Here is a 13,409-nt window from a genome sequence, read left to right as displayed (position 1 = left end):
CATTCAACGAAAATACGGATTCACAGTTTAGTCAACTTTGTCTTCTAATTAAGAAAACCTCCCTTGGGGCCACTCAGGGAGCCAGGCAAATACAGACCAGATGCTGCAAAATGGCAAGAGCCCTCAGATCGCAGCTTCCAAGAGGCTTGAAGGTATTGGACATGTCCCACAAAACACTCAGCGACTTCTGTGGCACAACCTGTACACAAACCGTCATATGCTGCCCTTTAAAAGGAGAAATTGTGCTGAAACCCAGATTCTTAATATGCCTCCACAAACCTTCAGGGAGATCTCAGCACTATGAGTGTCTGTCTGGATGAAAACTGAGTTGGGGGAGGAGAAAACCACACATTAATCCATTTTTTAAACTGACATCTAATCAGGATTTTTTTTAAGAGAAGAGGGTGTTTAAAAGCACTCTTCTTCTAATTAGACCTATAATGTAAGTGAAGGGTGAAAGATTACCACATGCATTGCAGCAATACAGGGATAGAACCTATCAAAGTAATGCCCATGAGGTTGACTCTTGGTTGATTTTTCTAAACTTCCATGGGTGCTCAGAACACTTGCAATTAGCATATAACCAAAAGTGAAACCAGTATCTGCTTCTTCTACATGTGCATTACTCCTGACTGCATTTACCAGGACACACACCAATCCCAACTGCACGAGCATCAGGGAAGGGTTCCAGAAAAAAGATGCCAAAAGTAAAATAAGGTTTCCTTTGTCTGTATTTGGAATTTCACTGCCAAATAGAATATTTGTGTCATTTTTGTGAAAAATGCTGTTGAAAAGCCACATCCACTCTAAAGCAGTAGTTAATTGTCCTTGTAACGGAGAAAAGCAGCTGAAGCCAGGATCCCTTTGAACCACTAACTGATACAAACTATAATCACTCATACTGCTCGGAGATAACCATCTCTTTCTGGTGTCATGCTGCTATTCACATGAGGATGTGACTCTTCAGATGTCTGTCAGTCCTCCTGCAGAGCTTCCCCTCTTCTCACATCAACCTTTCTGGAACAACAGGGGCCAGATGGAACTCTGTCTTCAGTGAGTGAGACCGCAGATGAAAAAATCAGGCAGTCTGCATATAAACCAACTAGGTAGACAGTGAGCAGGTAAACCATGCTTTCCTTGAGTCTTTGCACGGTTCTAGCTCCAAAAACCTGCATCCTCCAATAAGAGACCCCATGGCTACTTTGCCTTGGGGTCACAAATGTACCCTCTTGTAGCACATAATATCGCACAGGCTGCTCTGGTAGAAGGTAAGACCAAGTGTAAAACACTGCAAATGGCAGGACAACCCAAGTTTTTTCTTTCCCTGAGATCACTGACCTGAGCTTTTTTAATCTTACAGCATGCTAGCTATCCTCAGGCATTAGACAGATTGAATTGCACCTGCTAAGATGAGTATCAATGGAAAAGCAATGTTGCAGCCCTGGCTGAGAGTCACTTTGCTTCAGGCACATAAAAGAATCATCAGAGTGAGTAACCTCTTTTTTTCTACCAAGATGACTGCACAGTCTAAGATGGGCAGATCTAGGGCTCCCACCAAAAGCATGGGGAGATGGAAGAGTGTTTACAACCGCATGGTTATTATTAAGACTTAAAATTCTTTGGCAAAATCCAGACTTGAGTGAAATCAGTGAGAATTTTTCCTTCAAGCAGTTGCTTTTGAATGCATACATTTTCAACAGCAACTTTCAATTTTTCATTCAACATCACCCCTAGTAGCATAAAACATCCCTAATTGAATGGGCACCTTTATTACCTTTCCAGCAAATAAGGGGTCCCTTTGACAGTACACCTTGGGAGCTTCTTACTAGGTAGTACTTTAAGTGCTTCTGCTTCTTTGGCTGAGTGGTTAATTTCAGGTTGATATGATTGGAAAACTCTGTGAAGTACCGAAATCCTCTTTCTCCACAGCCTATACAATTCCCAGAAAATCCTGGAAGAATGAAGCAGAAGATAAACAAACAGATTAAATGTCTTGTACTATCTGCTAGGAATAAGGCTATCTAAACCTACCTGCACACCCAAGTTCCAAGCAACTGGAGGCTTCCAGACAGCCAGCCTCTGCAGGCACAGCACGTGTGTCAGTCTTAGCTCTTCTGAAACTCCTCCATCTCTCTGGGGAATACTGACTTATGCCAAAATCCTACCACCAATTTTCTGCTCTACACAGCGCAGAGAAGAATAACTGCTTGGGAGGGGGAGAACTATGTTGTCACGCTAGGAAATTTCCATGAGGAAAAAAAAAAAGCTATTTTTTCTACATTAAAAAACATGAGTTCCAAACAGCAGACATCTCTCTCAAAACAGTGGCTAATCCATCAGAGCAACTCCATATGACTGAAATTAACTTTAACATCAAATAAATTTTCCCTGAGACTTCTTAAGCAAAACACTTTCCAAGTAAGCTGAACCTTACATTTTATTAAAGTGTTGAAAGCAATCGTTTGATGTCAAGATTTGCATGGCAAAGTTAGGAGTGCTTCAAAATAGTTAAAAAACCCTACAGCCTCTCATGAAAGTTACAAATTTAGGAACAAAGGCAGAAGACTGCTTCTCTGCAACATTTCCAACAAGCTTTCAAAGAAAGGCGTGAAACTTTGAGTTGAAGTCTGGAGAACAGGGTCCAGACTAAGAATTATAAGCAGCCTTGATTACCAGTGCCATTCACAGCTATGTTAATGGGAATCTGGCATAATGATGGCACCAGTCTAACATTTCATAGAACAAAGCACAAGACATGTTCTGAAATGGGTCTGCCTTAAAATCTTTGTTGTTTGAATCAGTCCTCTATTATCTAATGCTGAACAATTAAGCTCCCCTCGCTCACTTGCCATTCACTCATCTCTGAATTGCTTTCAACCTTTAATGAAAAAATATTCTCTCTGGAACATCAATAATGATTTATAAAAGTGCCAGCAGATTAATACCTAGTGGAAATGCTTTCCTTTTGTTTGTTTGGGTTTTTTTCCATTTATTAATCAGTTCAAGATCTGTAAGAGAATCAATTTTTCATTCTTGCTACTATCATTATTTTCCACAATGACAAACACCTTGGAGAATGCTGGTTCCTACATTCACCTGTCAGCCAAATTAATAGGTTTATGACAAAGATACTCAGTGTTTTTAACAAAATGCCTTATCCATAAAACCCTTATTAATTAGGCCACTGTCTTTAGCCTTTCTGTGCCTCATTGTCAGCTTGGACAAGCATGCCAAGAGGCAAATTTCTTCACCCTGTTTCCTCTGTTTCTCCTGGGACTGAATCATTCTTTCCTTTCTCCCTTGCAGCCCACAGGACCTACCAATGCATCTCCACAGTTTTCAGGGTCTCACAGAGCTACTGAGTCAGTTCTTTGCTCATAGGTGCCAGGTACAGAAGCCTCGAGGCACTTCAATACATCAGCAATATCAGAGATGTGAGTCACTAGGTTCATTATCAAATGAGACCAGAGATGATAGATGGATACAAAGCAGGGAATGGGGGGGAGGCTTACCAACAAAGACAAGTAGTACCACACTTAATCAGGTTTAAACACCATCTGCCTGTCTATCAGATAGTTCTTATTGATCACCTCCTGACACTTCCCCTGCTTAGCAGGGGAGAAGCTCCTCTGAATCCTGAAGTGTCCACCAGAGTACCCCGTTATCCCACATCCCCAGCTGTACCTAGTGAGGGCACATCACACCATAGCCCCTATCAAACTCAGGTCAGTGGCATTTCTGCCTCAGGCCCAAAGGTTTACAGTGTGTAGTAGCATATCAGATGGATTAAATGGAGAGATAACATTAAAGCACAAAACAAAGCTGTTTCCAATTGTTGCACAAAATATTGCTGGTCTGGACCAGAATTCAAGCAGTGCAGTTAAATCAGGGTATTTATCCTTTGTTGTAATTTCTTTCCTCTTGAAAGGTCTTTCTGAATATATCCTAGGCAGAACAATGACTGGAGGGAGAAATGAAAGAGTAAATTCAAAACAGGCTAAAGGAGCCAAAATACATTAAATTACTTTTACTATCTTGTTAAAATGTGCATCAGTTGTGACCCAGGCAGGAAATCTAGGTGCACATAGGCCTGTCTTCAATTACCAAGAGATATTGCTGTATTAAAATTTTAAACTTCATAAATGTAACAAATTAGGACATAATGGCAGGGGGAGGGAAGTGTCCCTTATGTATTGGGTTTTGGGCAGCAAATTCCTCCCAGAACTGCTGCTGAGAGCAATGACCTTGGTGAAGCCAAGGCCAGAATTCATCCCTTAATCCACCAAAAAATAGATAGTTCATTTTCAATACTTGCACGAGCATATTTCTTCTTAAATGAAAATGCTCTAAGCTCGAGCAGAGGTAAAGAGTATATGGATAGTTCACATTTAGAATGCCAGGGCTGCAATTGACTTCTGCCCACACAGAAATCCACAAGATTCAATTGTGGTTAATTGTGGAATCAGGGACTTGTTTTAGAATGGGCTTTTAAGGCAGGTCCATCTACAGATTTGATTTGATTATATCAGTCCTCTCCTCAACATATTTCTAATAGAAGGTTATTAGCTGAAATGACATTAGATAATTTTCAACTGGCTTTTTTTCTCTGAATTATTATGGTACAAAGAAAAAAAGATCTCTTACCTAAAAGTGCATTTTTTCCATGATCATCTGGCAAAAACCGCTTGTCAACAGCGCAGACTAGAATGTGCTCAGGAAGGTTGGGAGATTTGGCTCCTACTAACAGGAAGCCTGCTGGGATATCAATTTGCTCCATGCACAGAGATACTAACCGTAAATCCTTGCCTGCTTGACAAAAACCTACAAAACAAAGCAAAGCAAATGATAACTCTTCAAAAGAATTCATTTAATTTTCTTCATTTTATCAGTTACGAAAGCAAATGGGGCTTCACAACTTGATGCTGTAACTGAAGTTTTAATATATCCTTTTTAAGGGAAATGGAGGAAATTGAGATAGCATCTCATCAGAACTACTAGCTGAGGGTTTCAGAGACAATAGATAACTTTTTTTTAAATATGCTGAACATGTACAGGCACAGAAGAAATTAAAGTGTACAAACACTAGACATCAAATGGCTCCAAAACTCAATTTTTTCAAAAAGAACCAAAATAAGAGGGTAAGCTTGGGATTTAATAACAGAAAACAGCTCTTAAAACATGTCAAAGATTATTTTTTCTTTCCCAAACTTAAGTTTACAGTTTTTCCAACAGAAACAATTTTGTCTTTGTTGCTTGTAAAATTGATACATAAACACTATTAAATAATACAAAATAATGATAAAAAATGATGACTGAAGTTTAGTACTGGCTACTAAAAATTATTTTATTGCATTAAAATAATTAAATATCTAATTTTTAAATTCTCTACACATTTTAGGAATTCCAGCAAATAAATAATTCACTAGCTTTAGATAGGTGAATCATGTTTTCTTGAAGTCTCCAGTTGAGTCTCTTGAAGTCTCAGTGGACTGCATGACTTTCAAGTTTTCAATTAAGTTTTTTCCCCACTCAAATACACATATGTACACAAAATAAGGACATAACATTTGTTCATGGGCTTCTAATCAATGTAGGGCTAAAGCAGCAGAAGTGGGCAAAAATGGGGACCTGAGAGAGTTTCTGCTGCTCTATGTCCTGCAGTGAGCAAGTAGCAGGCTGGGTCACACAGAAAGCATAGCAAGGCAACCCAGAGCAGTGTCCAGGCTAAATAAACAATAAATAAAGAAAATCATAATCACAAGAAACAAGATTACTGTTCAAAAAAAAAGAGCCTGTTGAACTAATTTTGAAATTACTTCAACAGCCATTAAGACTTCAGCTATCAATACCTATTACTTACACTTAATTTAAAATATTATTCATGTAGTCCTTAATTGTCACAGAAATTTTAAGGAAGAAGAAAAAATCCTGGAGAAACACACTGTCTAAGCATCTGGGAACACAATGTGACCACAGCTTGACCAATAGCCACTTCAGCCATTATAGATACCTATGCCTGTGCTCTTAGCTCCTGTGCCAAAACCTATAGCAACTTCAGCAAAAATTATGGAAGTTAATGTGTTCTGGCTTTATCTCAGAACTGTACCAGGCACAGAGCCTGTGCAAAGTGGAATGCACAGAATCAGCTTGCATGAATTTCCTGACAAGCAGCAGCTTGCTGAAAACAGGGTCCAATACAGGCTCAGTCTTGTGCCTACACCCGCAATTTGTTGAACCAGTCCTTGGCTGAATGGTTTCTTTAGTTCTTCAATCAGCTCAGTCCCAGCAGCAGCTCATAGAAAGCTAGCTTGGATTCACCCCTCACACACAGCTTTTTCCAAGCAATTAATTAAAATGAAGTACCTAAAGTTTTCATGCATGAATCAGTGGATTATATCAATAACTTACCAATAGAAACTTACATATGTTTTAGGGAGAAAGTATTAAACCTGCATATTTAAAGCACAATTAGTTATTTCCTGATTAGGTGCCATTTGATTTTAATGTTAAATTCTTCTTAAAAGTATGTTCGTTAAAAACATATTGATCCTAGTCAAATAGAAAACTAGGTACCAGGCTAAGTATTATCTAGACTTTTTGATGTAATTTAGAAAGAAACTGTCACAGATAAACACAGATACATTCCAAATAAAACTTGCTTATTCAAATGTTTATACCACTTGGGTATTATACCCAGAGTTTTCAAAACTGACCCGAAATACTTAGGCATTCAATGAAATCTGAGTAGCTGACATGCTTAGAAAATACCACTTCACATCTAGATTTAAAATAGAAAAATTACCCACTGCTGACAATGTGGGCAAACAGGAAATCTGTAGATAAGGATTTTGAAACAGCAAGAGCAATAAGATTTCAACACTTGTGCTTTTACACAATTAGTTTCTAGCCCAGTCTCTACCTAAAAATGTCCAGGAAATTCCCAGAAGCACAAATGGTGACCAACAGGAGGCTTTTGAAGGAACTGTTAGCAATAGCAATACTAGCACAAGCAAGCTGGTCAGTGTTGTTGCGTGTCAGTACAGACTTGCTTTCCGAAGGAGCACAAAACACCGAGAACAGCGAATATCACACGAGAAGCTTCGAGCCCCTTGGAGCACTTGAGGGTTTTGATGTCCCAGTAAAGTGAAGCAGTGCTCCACAACATCCCAGGTGAAAGCAAAGAGTCAGCTTTACCCACGCTAGGAGCAAAACAACTTCAGCTACACTTGGAGTAGCTGTGCGTCACCATTCTGCACCAGTCCCCAGGGGAGAAGCTACAGGAGAACCCTAAGAAACAACATCTTAACAAGTTTACAAGCATAACTCGGTGACAGCCTGCTATGATGGGAACAGCAGCCTCTTACCTGAGAGGCTGTAGATCTAAATATACTTAATATTTCCCACCATTTAGGATATGTAGGACTGGACTGCAGAAATGCTCCATCCTGCCTAATCTCCAAACCGTACCTAAGATTTACCTCCAGTATCATCTCTTACTTATCCAGTGCTCTCAGACCCCTTGCACGCTCTCCCTTCTCCCTCCTTGCACAATCTCCTTTGGCATCCTCCTCTGCTTTGGCTGGCGACATCTCTGGATCAGAGAGGTATGCAAGTGTAGACTGGCTGACCAGCACATGCCTCTGTAATGTTCAGCCTGTGAGAGAGCTATAATTACTCCACTGCCCCAGGGGACTTAAATTTGGGGACACTGATGTCATCCAACCAGCTCCTGAACTTCACAAATCTTGCTGAAATTCACTACCTTTATCATCTCTACCCCTCTGCCAGCAATGGCAGAAAGCAGCTACCAGCTAGAGCTCACAGGCAACTGCATAAAACTCTTTTTCTAAGGTAGTGAGACAAGAAACAGGGCTGATACCAAACGGTTTCCTCTGGCTCCCCTTCTGCAGAGGGAAAGGGATCCGGATGGGTGGGCAGTGAGAGAGGCAGCACAGACAGACAGACCCTCAGAGCCTCCATGAGCTTTCCTCTTGCTTACTCAAGAGCTGCCACAGGAGAAGCAGGGAGGGCTGCAGAGGTTGGCCAGGTACAGCTGGGACTTACTTCCATCAGGACATATGGAGAGTATGCAAATCTGCTTCTGTGCAGTAAAAGGTTTGAATTTTCCTTCAAAGACATGCAGATGGTATACCTCAAGAGCCCTTCATTATCCTTCTTTCTATTGACTTTTAGGGCTGAAAAGTACTCTTTTAAGTTTCTGCTGCTTTTTGAAACTGAATGAAGAAATTCCACCCAAAACACACTGATTTGGAAGCAAGTAACTGACTGTGGGGAGATGAAGTGGAATTAACCCTCTCTCTGGTAAATTGTCTTTTTCTAGCTAGCAAGCACCACAGAGACCCCAACTCTATTTTCTTTTCTGTTTTGCATTATTTTGCATTGGTAGTTAATTATCTGGTAGAAATAATTATTTCCACATTAAGAAAGACAAGACATAATGTCTCAGTACTAGCTGAACTTGTGCTGTCAGTGTCCAAAATTTAAAACATTTAAAATCCATTTACATTTCATAGCTATTCACTTCTAATTGTGCTGGCACCTACATTTCTATGTCAAACAGCAGTAACACATTTCTTCTAAAGAAGAAAGAATGGGACTTTAATTTACTTGTGTACCTTTTATGAAAATCTAAGTACAAAGAGGAGAAAACACGAGTCAGTAAACCAAACAACTTCTCTTTGTGAAATCCCTTATCAACATGCAATTAGAAAAAGCAAAAGCCCAAAGCTAAACTGCTAAACTACTAAAAACCAGAACCAGCATCTTCTCACCGGATCTCAGCTTTGTTTCAAATAAGGAATAGCCACTTATATTTCAATTAAGGATTTGCAAATAGCAGGAGCACTCACCAAAAAATCAAAATATTAACAACTTTTACAGACATTATCTGCATTTCTTTGAGAGAAAATTCTGAGAAGCAAATTTGCATTCTCCAAAACCACTTCATTGAAAGTAACCCAGTCCCATCTTCCTGAAAATGTATCCCCACATCTCTCTCAACAACTAGAAGTGCCAGAATCTTCTTAAAAAAGAAATTTGTATCTATCCTCCCTTTCCCCAACACAACAAGACGCGGTTTCCATGGGGGGTGCCAGGCCCTTGTTGGAGTGTAATAAATGGGGTATTTGCATAAGGAATTAGCTTCCAAGAATTACATATGAATTAGGGGTCACTGTCACTTGCTATTGTAACCTCACAGTAACTGATCAGGTGTTAAGTACCTGCTTACCTAATTGCTTCTGAAACTACCTTGGCCTTTCTTTAAGCATCAGGTAAATTGAGGATTTGCTAACAAAAGAAAGGTGATATTATTGTGTTTCCCACAGCTCGCATAAAATATTATTCCACAAATTAGAAACAGCCTCTTTTAAAGCTACAGCAAGCAAGTGGTTCAGAACAGCTTCTTGCTAATGCAAGAATTTTGTTGCCTATTTGAGGTGCCTGTATGAAGACAAAGAATTGAATTCAGGAAAAGCACACAGCACAAATACCTTAAAGGGAAAAAGATTTCATCCCATCTGATCCAAAAGGAGGGAAACAGGTTTTACAGCAAGAGAAGCTATGAACTGCAGGTTCTAGTAGCAACGTTTTGCTCTTGGATAAGCAATTGAATACATGCTTAATTTAAAGTATCCAAACACAGTGAGTTCAAATAGTCTATCAGTATTCTTTAACATCTTCATAATGTTATTTACCTTTGCAATTAAATAACTAAGATAAGGGATGTAAACAATGGTAATGATCCTGTCTTACATCTCTGGAAGGCATATTCATGAGACGAAAGATGAGCTATCAGATTAATATCTTGCTGAGATATGGTCTGCAGTGTGAATTTTTGGGAACCAGGACATTTTAAACAATTATGTAAAACTGGCCTAACAGATCACCAAAAGTATTTGGAAAAAAAGTCTGTTTTCCTTTCCTTTTCCAGATACAAAAACATTGCTCTGTTAAATCAGCTCCTTGAGAACGCTGAAGAGCAAGGCAGATTTTGTAAACTCAGAATGGTAAACTTAAAATGAGTAATGGACAACCCTAAAATTCTGCAGATATAACACACGAAACATTCTTCTAGAGTCCTTTGATCATAAAGGACTTATAGATAAAAATCAAAACACAGACCTGCCCCGGAAGGTCTAATTTTTCCAGGACATACTAAAAAGTTTAATATTACACATACATATAATATGTGAAGTGAAAAAGTTACTGCTCCTGCTTTCCACAGGAGATTTTGTAGACTTTATTGATACTTGTCCTCAACTGAGAACACTTTCCTAGAAATACATAGTTTTATACTTTCCCCTTCTCTCCTCCTTCAAATTTACTAGCCTACAAAGAATAGAAAACACTCTTCTGTGTGAATATCAAATTCTCCCAGCAATATTCCCCAGCTTCTTACAGCAGCCAGCCAGCCCTTCTGTTCTTTGTGCTACAGGGCAGTGCAGTGTTACAGAGGGTAAATGTGCTCAGATGAGCTGCATTTGGAAGTGGAAAAGACAAAGATGACAACACATGCCACTAACGCCCCCCAAAAATGTCAAAGAATTACCAGCTATTGGTACTTACTTCTATCACTTCATATAACCAGACACTTCAGGAAGGTTCAAAACCATTTTATAAATTACAGCTTTTGATGAACTGTGCACAAGGATTCAGGGGGATATTGAATAAAATGTCAAGAAGGGCATTTGGACCTGGTAGGAACAGTTTCTTATTTACAGGTGTCTGAAGTTGGCAGGGAGATGTTTTTACAAGAAGCACATCCAATAAATACAAGTAGATCTTCCTTTTTTGAGGCAGTTAAACCTTCAGAATAGAACAATTTTGGGATAAGATGAACCAATCACGCCAATTTTTCTTTGGACAAGTAGGTACATGCATAATGACATGGCCCTTTCTTTAACACATTTAAACCCAAAAGAATATAGTATTGTCAACAATTTTGCTCATCTTGAGCAACAACAAATCAGGACAGCTCAGGGTAAGGAAGCAATGGCCAGCAGGCACATGGGGAAGACAAAACAGACAAGCTTCCACTACCAACCCTCTTATCACCTCAGCAGCAGAAGGTACACTAAGTATCCTCCCCATTTTCTTTCTCCAAACTCTTCCTTCTGCCCATGCAACTAAATCCAGCTTTGCCAATGTTTCCAAGGACAATTCAGGGATAGATTGAGAACCAGCCATAATGATGCCAACTCAGGTAACCTCTTTGAGGATGACAAATCAGTGATAATCATAGACAAAAAGGGGCTTTCAGAAATGAATGAAGTGCCACAGCCAGTCCTCGATGCTTCTTTCCAATGATACACAAAACTTTATGTCCTCAAACAAGTCCTTCTAATACGTATTTTGTCAGATTTAAGGCCTTGACTACAAACTGTATTTTCAGATCTTCTAGCTCAAGAATTTCTAACTGTAGAGAGTGCACATTATCATTAGAATCAGTTGTGACAGTCCCACAACAAAAAAAAAGGATACCAACCATCAGTAGTGCAAGACCCTTCCGGGGCAGGTTTTTGCGAGTATGGGATTGGTGGACTACTCGAATCTGACAGGTCTTCATCCTCCTCTTCATCTTCCATTTCATTAACAGTTTGGTTGGTAGAAAAGTCCAGGTTTCCATTTTGTGAATAGCGATGTACTAACTCTTTATCCAACTCTTCTACCTTTGGCTTCACATCTGAAGAATAAAAATCGAAAAAATAATAGAAGATAGTAAAAATAATAGAAGATAGTAAAAATTAAAATAACTTAGAAAAATAAACTTTTCAACAGTATCTCCTTTTAAAACAATAACATCTATCTCCTTTTAAAATAACCAGCATGCCATTCTTTCCCCTTAACAATGCCCAACATTCAGATTTTGTCACACAATGAACTGCTGCGCAGTTCTTGTGCTTTTCTTAATGAAACACACCCCACCCTTTTCACACACAGAAAAACAAGTGAAATGTGCCATACTTTCATGGTTACCTTCCGGCAAGAAAGGAGGCTGGTCAGGATCCAGGTACAGCTGTGAGAAGATTGGCCGTGGGACAACGCTGCTGCATCTCAGAGAAGCTTCTATGGAGTTATGAAGAGCTTCTTCGAAACGGGCAGATTTTAGTTGCCCTGCATATGAATTCCCCATGATCTAGAAACAGAAAGGAAACAGCTGATAAGGGGATGGGAGAGTGCATGCACAGAGAATTTACAAATGAAGACAGAGGTCTTATTATCATCCATGAGAGTGATACAAAGTTAGCAAGAAAATATGCTATGGAAACAACACCTCTAACTAACATTTAGTAACAGTGTGGCCATGGAACGTTTTAAAATGACTTGTTGATGTCTCTCAGTCTGGCAGGCTGTATCATTCTGTTCCACTAAGCTTTTAGCACATTTCCAGCACACTGCTCTGTGTCTTCTGCATACATGACCTCTCAACAGCCTCAAGAACCTGCCTGGTATAAAAAAATTAATGGAGGGTAGACAAAATCATTATTATTTGGGTTTTTTAGGATATTCAGAGTAGAATACAGAAGGTATGTGACAAAAACCCAAATTTTAAAAAATCAAGTTGGGCTTCATCAGTTTTTGTCAAAGAGTGGGTTTACATGATTTTTTACTTGTCAGTATGCCATTATTTGGAGAGAAACTGTACACAAAGACATCCAGTAACTTGATTTTTTGCTCTTGCTCATATTAACTGAAATTACATGGAAGGTCAGTTTCTCTGTCTTTTCAGAAATTTCACCTCCTGTCTTCAATGTAACAGTATGATTTACATGTAATCCATCCATTAAAGAATCTAAACATACTCTTACAACAAAAGATACAAGTAATAAAAGAGAAATAAATAACTTCTAAACCATATGCAGCAAATGCAGTGAAATGTCTTTATTTGAAATTATGCTTTACACTTGTATGGTGACAACAATAATTTAAATCTCTGCTTTAACAATTAATATCTCTGTTTATAGCAATGATAAGTTTAGGAACTTAATTAAATATTCAAGCACAAGCAGACCTGTAGATCCTTTCTTCCCCTTGGATGGCATTACACAGCCCATAGACTGTTATATTTGTGCACTCAGCACTAGGATATGGACTCTCAAACATAAACATTTAGTAACAGGGTGGCCATGGAAGGTTTTAAAATGATATAAGGGAGACTCACTGAAATATGAAATTTTCCACTTTGCTAGATCATTATACCAAATGACATCTGTTCCAAAGAAACACCAATCTAACATTTTCCAATATTCAGAATACAAGACTGCACTTTCGGAGAAATTGATTTCCACAGAGAAAAGTTTTCCCCAGTTAAATCAATAGATAGAAAAGTATAAAAACTTATAACATTATCTTTGTACTTCCCCTCACTAGATGTCACCTAGCCCTAC

The 13,409-nt window shown here is 38.9% G+C and overlaps 1 protein-coding gene across 14 annotated transcripts in view; it reads right to left on the bottom strand.

The window, feature by feature from the left end:
- The window catches only part of GREB1L (GREB1 like retinoic acid receptor coactivator), a 132,558-nt gene that overhangs the window by 50,105 nt on the left and 69,044 nt on the right, over window positions 1-13,409 (bottom strand). For 11 of the 14 annotated variants that reach the window (XM_069004581.1, XM_069004583.1, XM_069004582.1 and 8 more), the window contains 4 exons: window positions 11,986-12,157; window positions 11,507-11,704; window positions 4,645-4,821; window positions 1,775-1,951 (listed from right to left, as the gene is read on the bottom strand). In XM_069004581.1, the coding sequence (XP_068860682.1) occupies window positions 1,775-1,951; window positions 4,645-4,821; window positions 11,507-11,704; window positions 11,986-12,154 (721 nt within the window). In that variant the 5' untranslated portion in view covers window positions 12,155-12,157. The remainder of the gene's footprint in view (window positions 1-1,774; window positions 1,952-4,644; window positions 4,822-11,506; window positions 11,705-11,985; window positions 12,158-13,409) is intronic. The other 3 variants (XM_069004577.1, XM_069004579.1, XM_069004580.1) reach the window with 1 other exon arrangement.

The sequence above is a fragment of the Aphelocoma coerulescens genome, chromosome 2 (genome assembly GCF_041296385.1).
Source record: "Aphelocoma coerulescens isolate FSJ_1873_10779 chromosome 2, UR_Acoe_1.0, whole genome shotgun sequence".
Lineage (NCBI taxonomy): Eukaryota > Metazoa > Chordata > Aves > Passeriformes > Corvidae > Aphelocoma > Aphelocoma coerulescens.
Note: the sequence above shows the minus strand (reverse complement) of the source record. Positions and strands in the feature narration are given on the sequence as shown.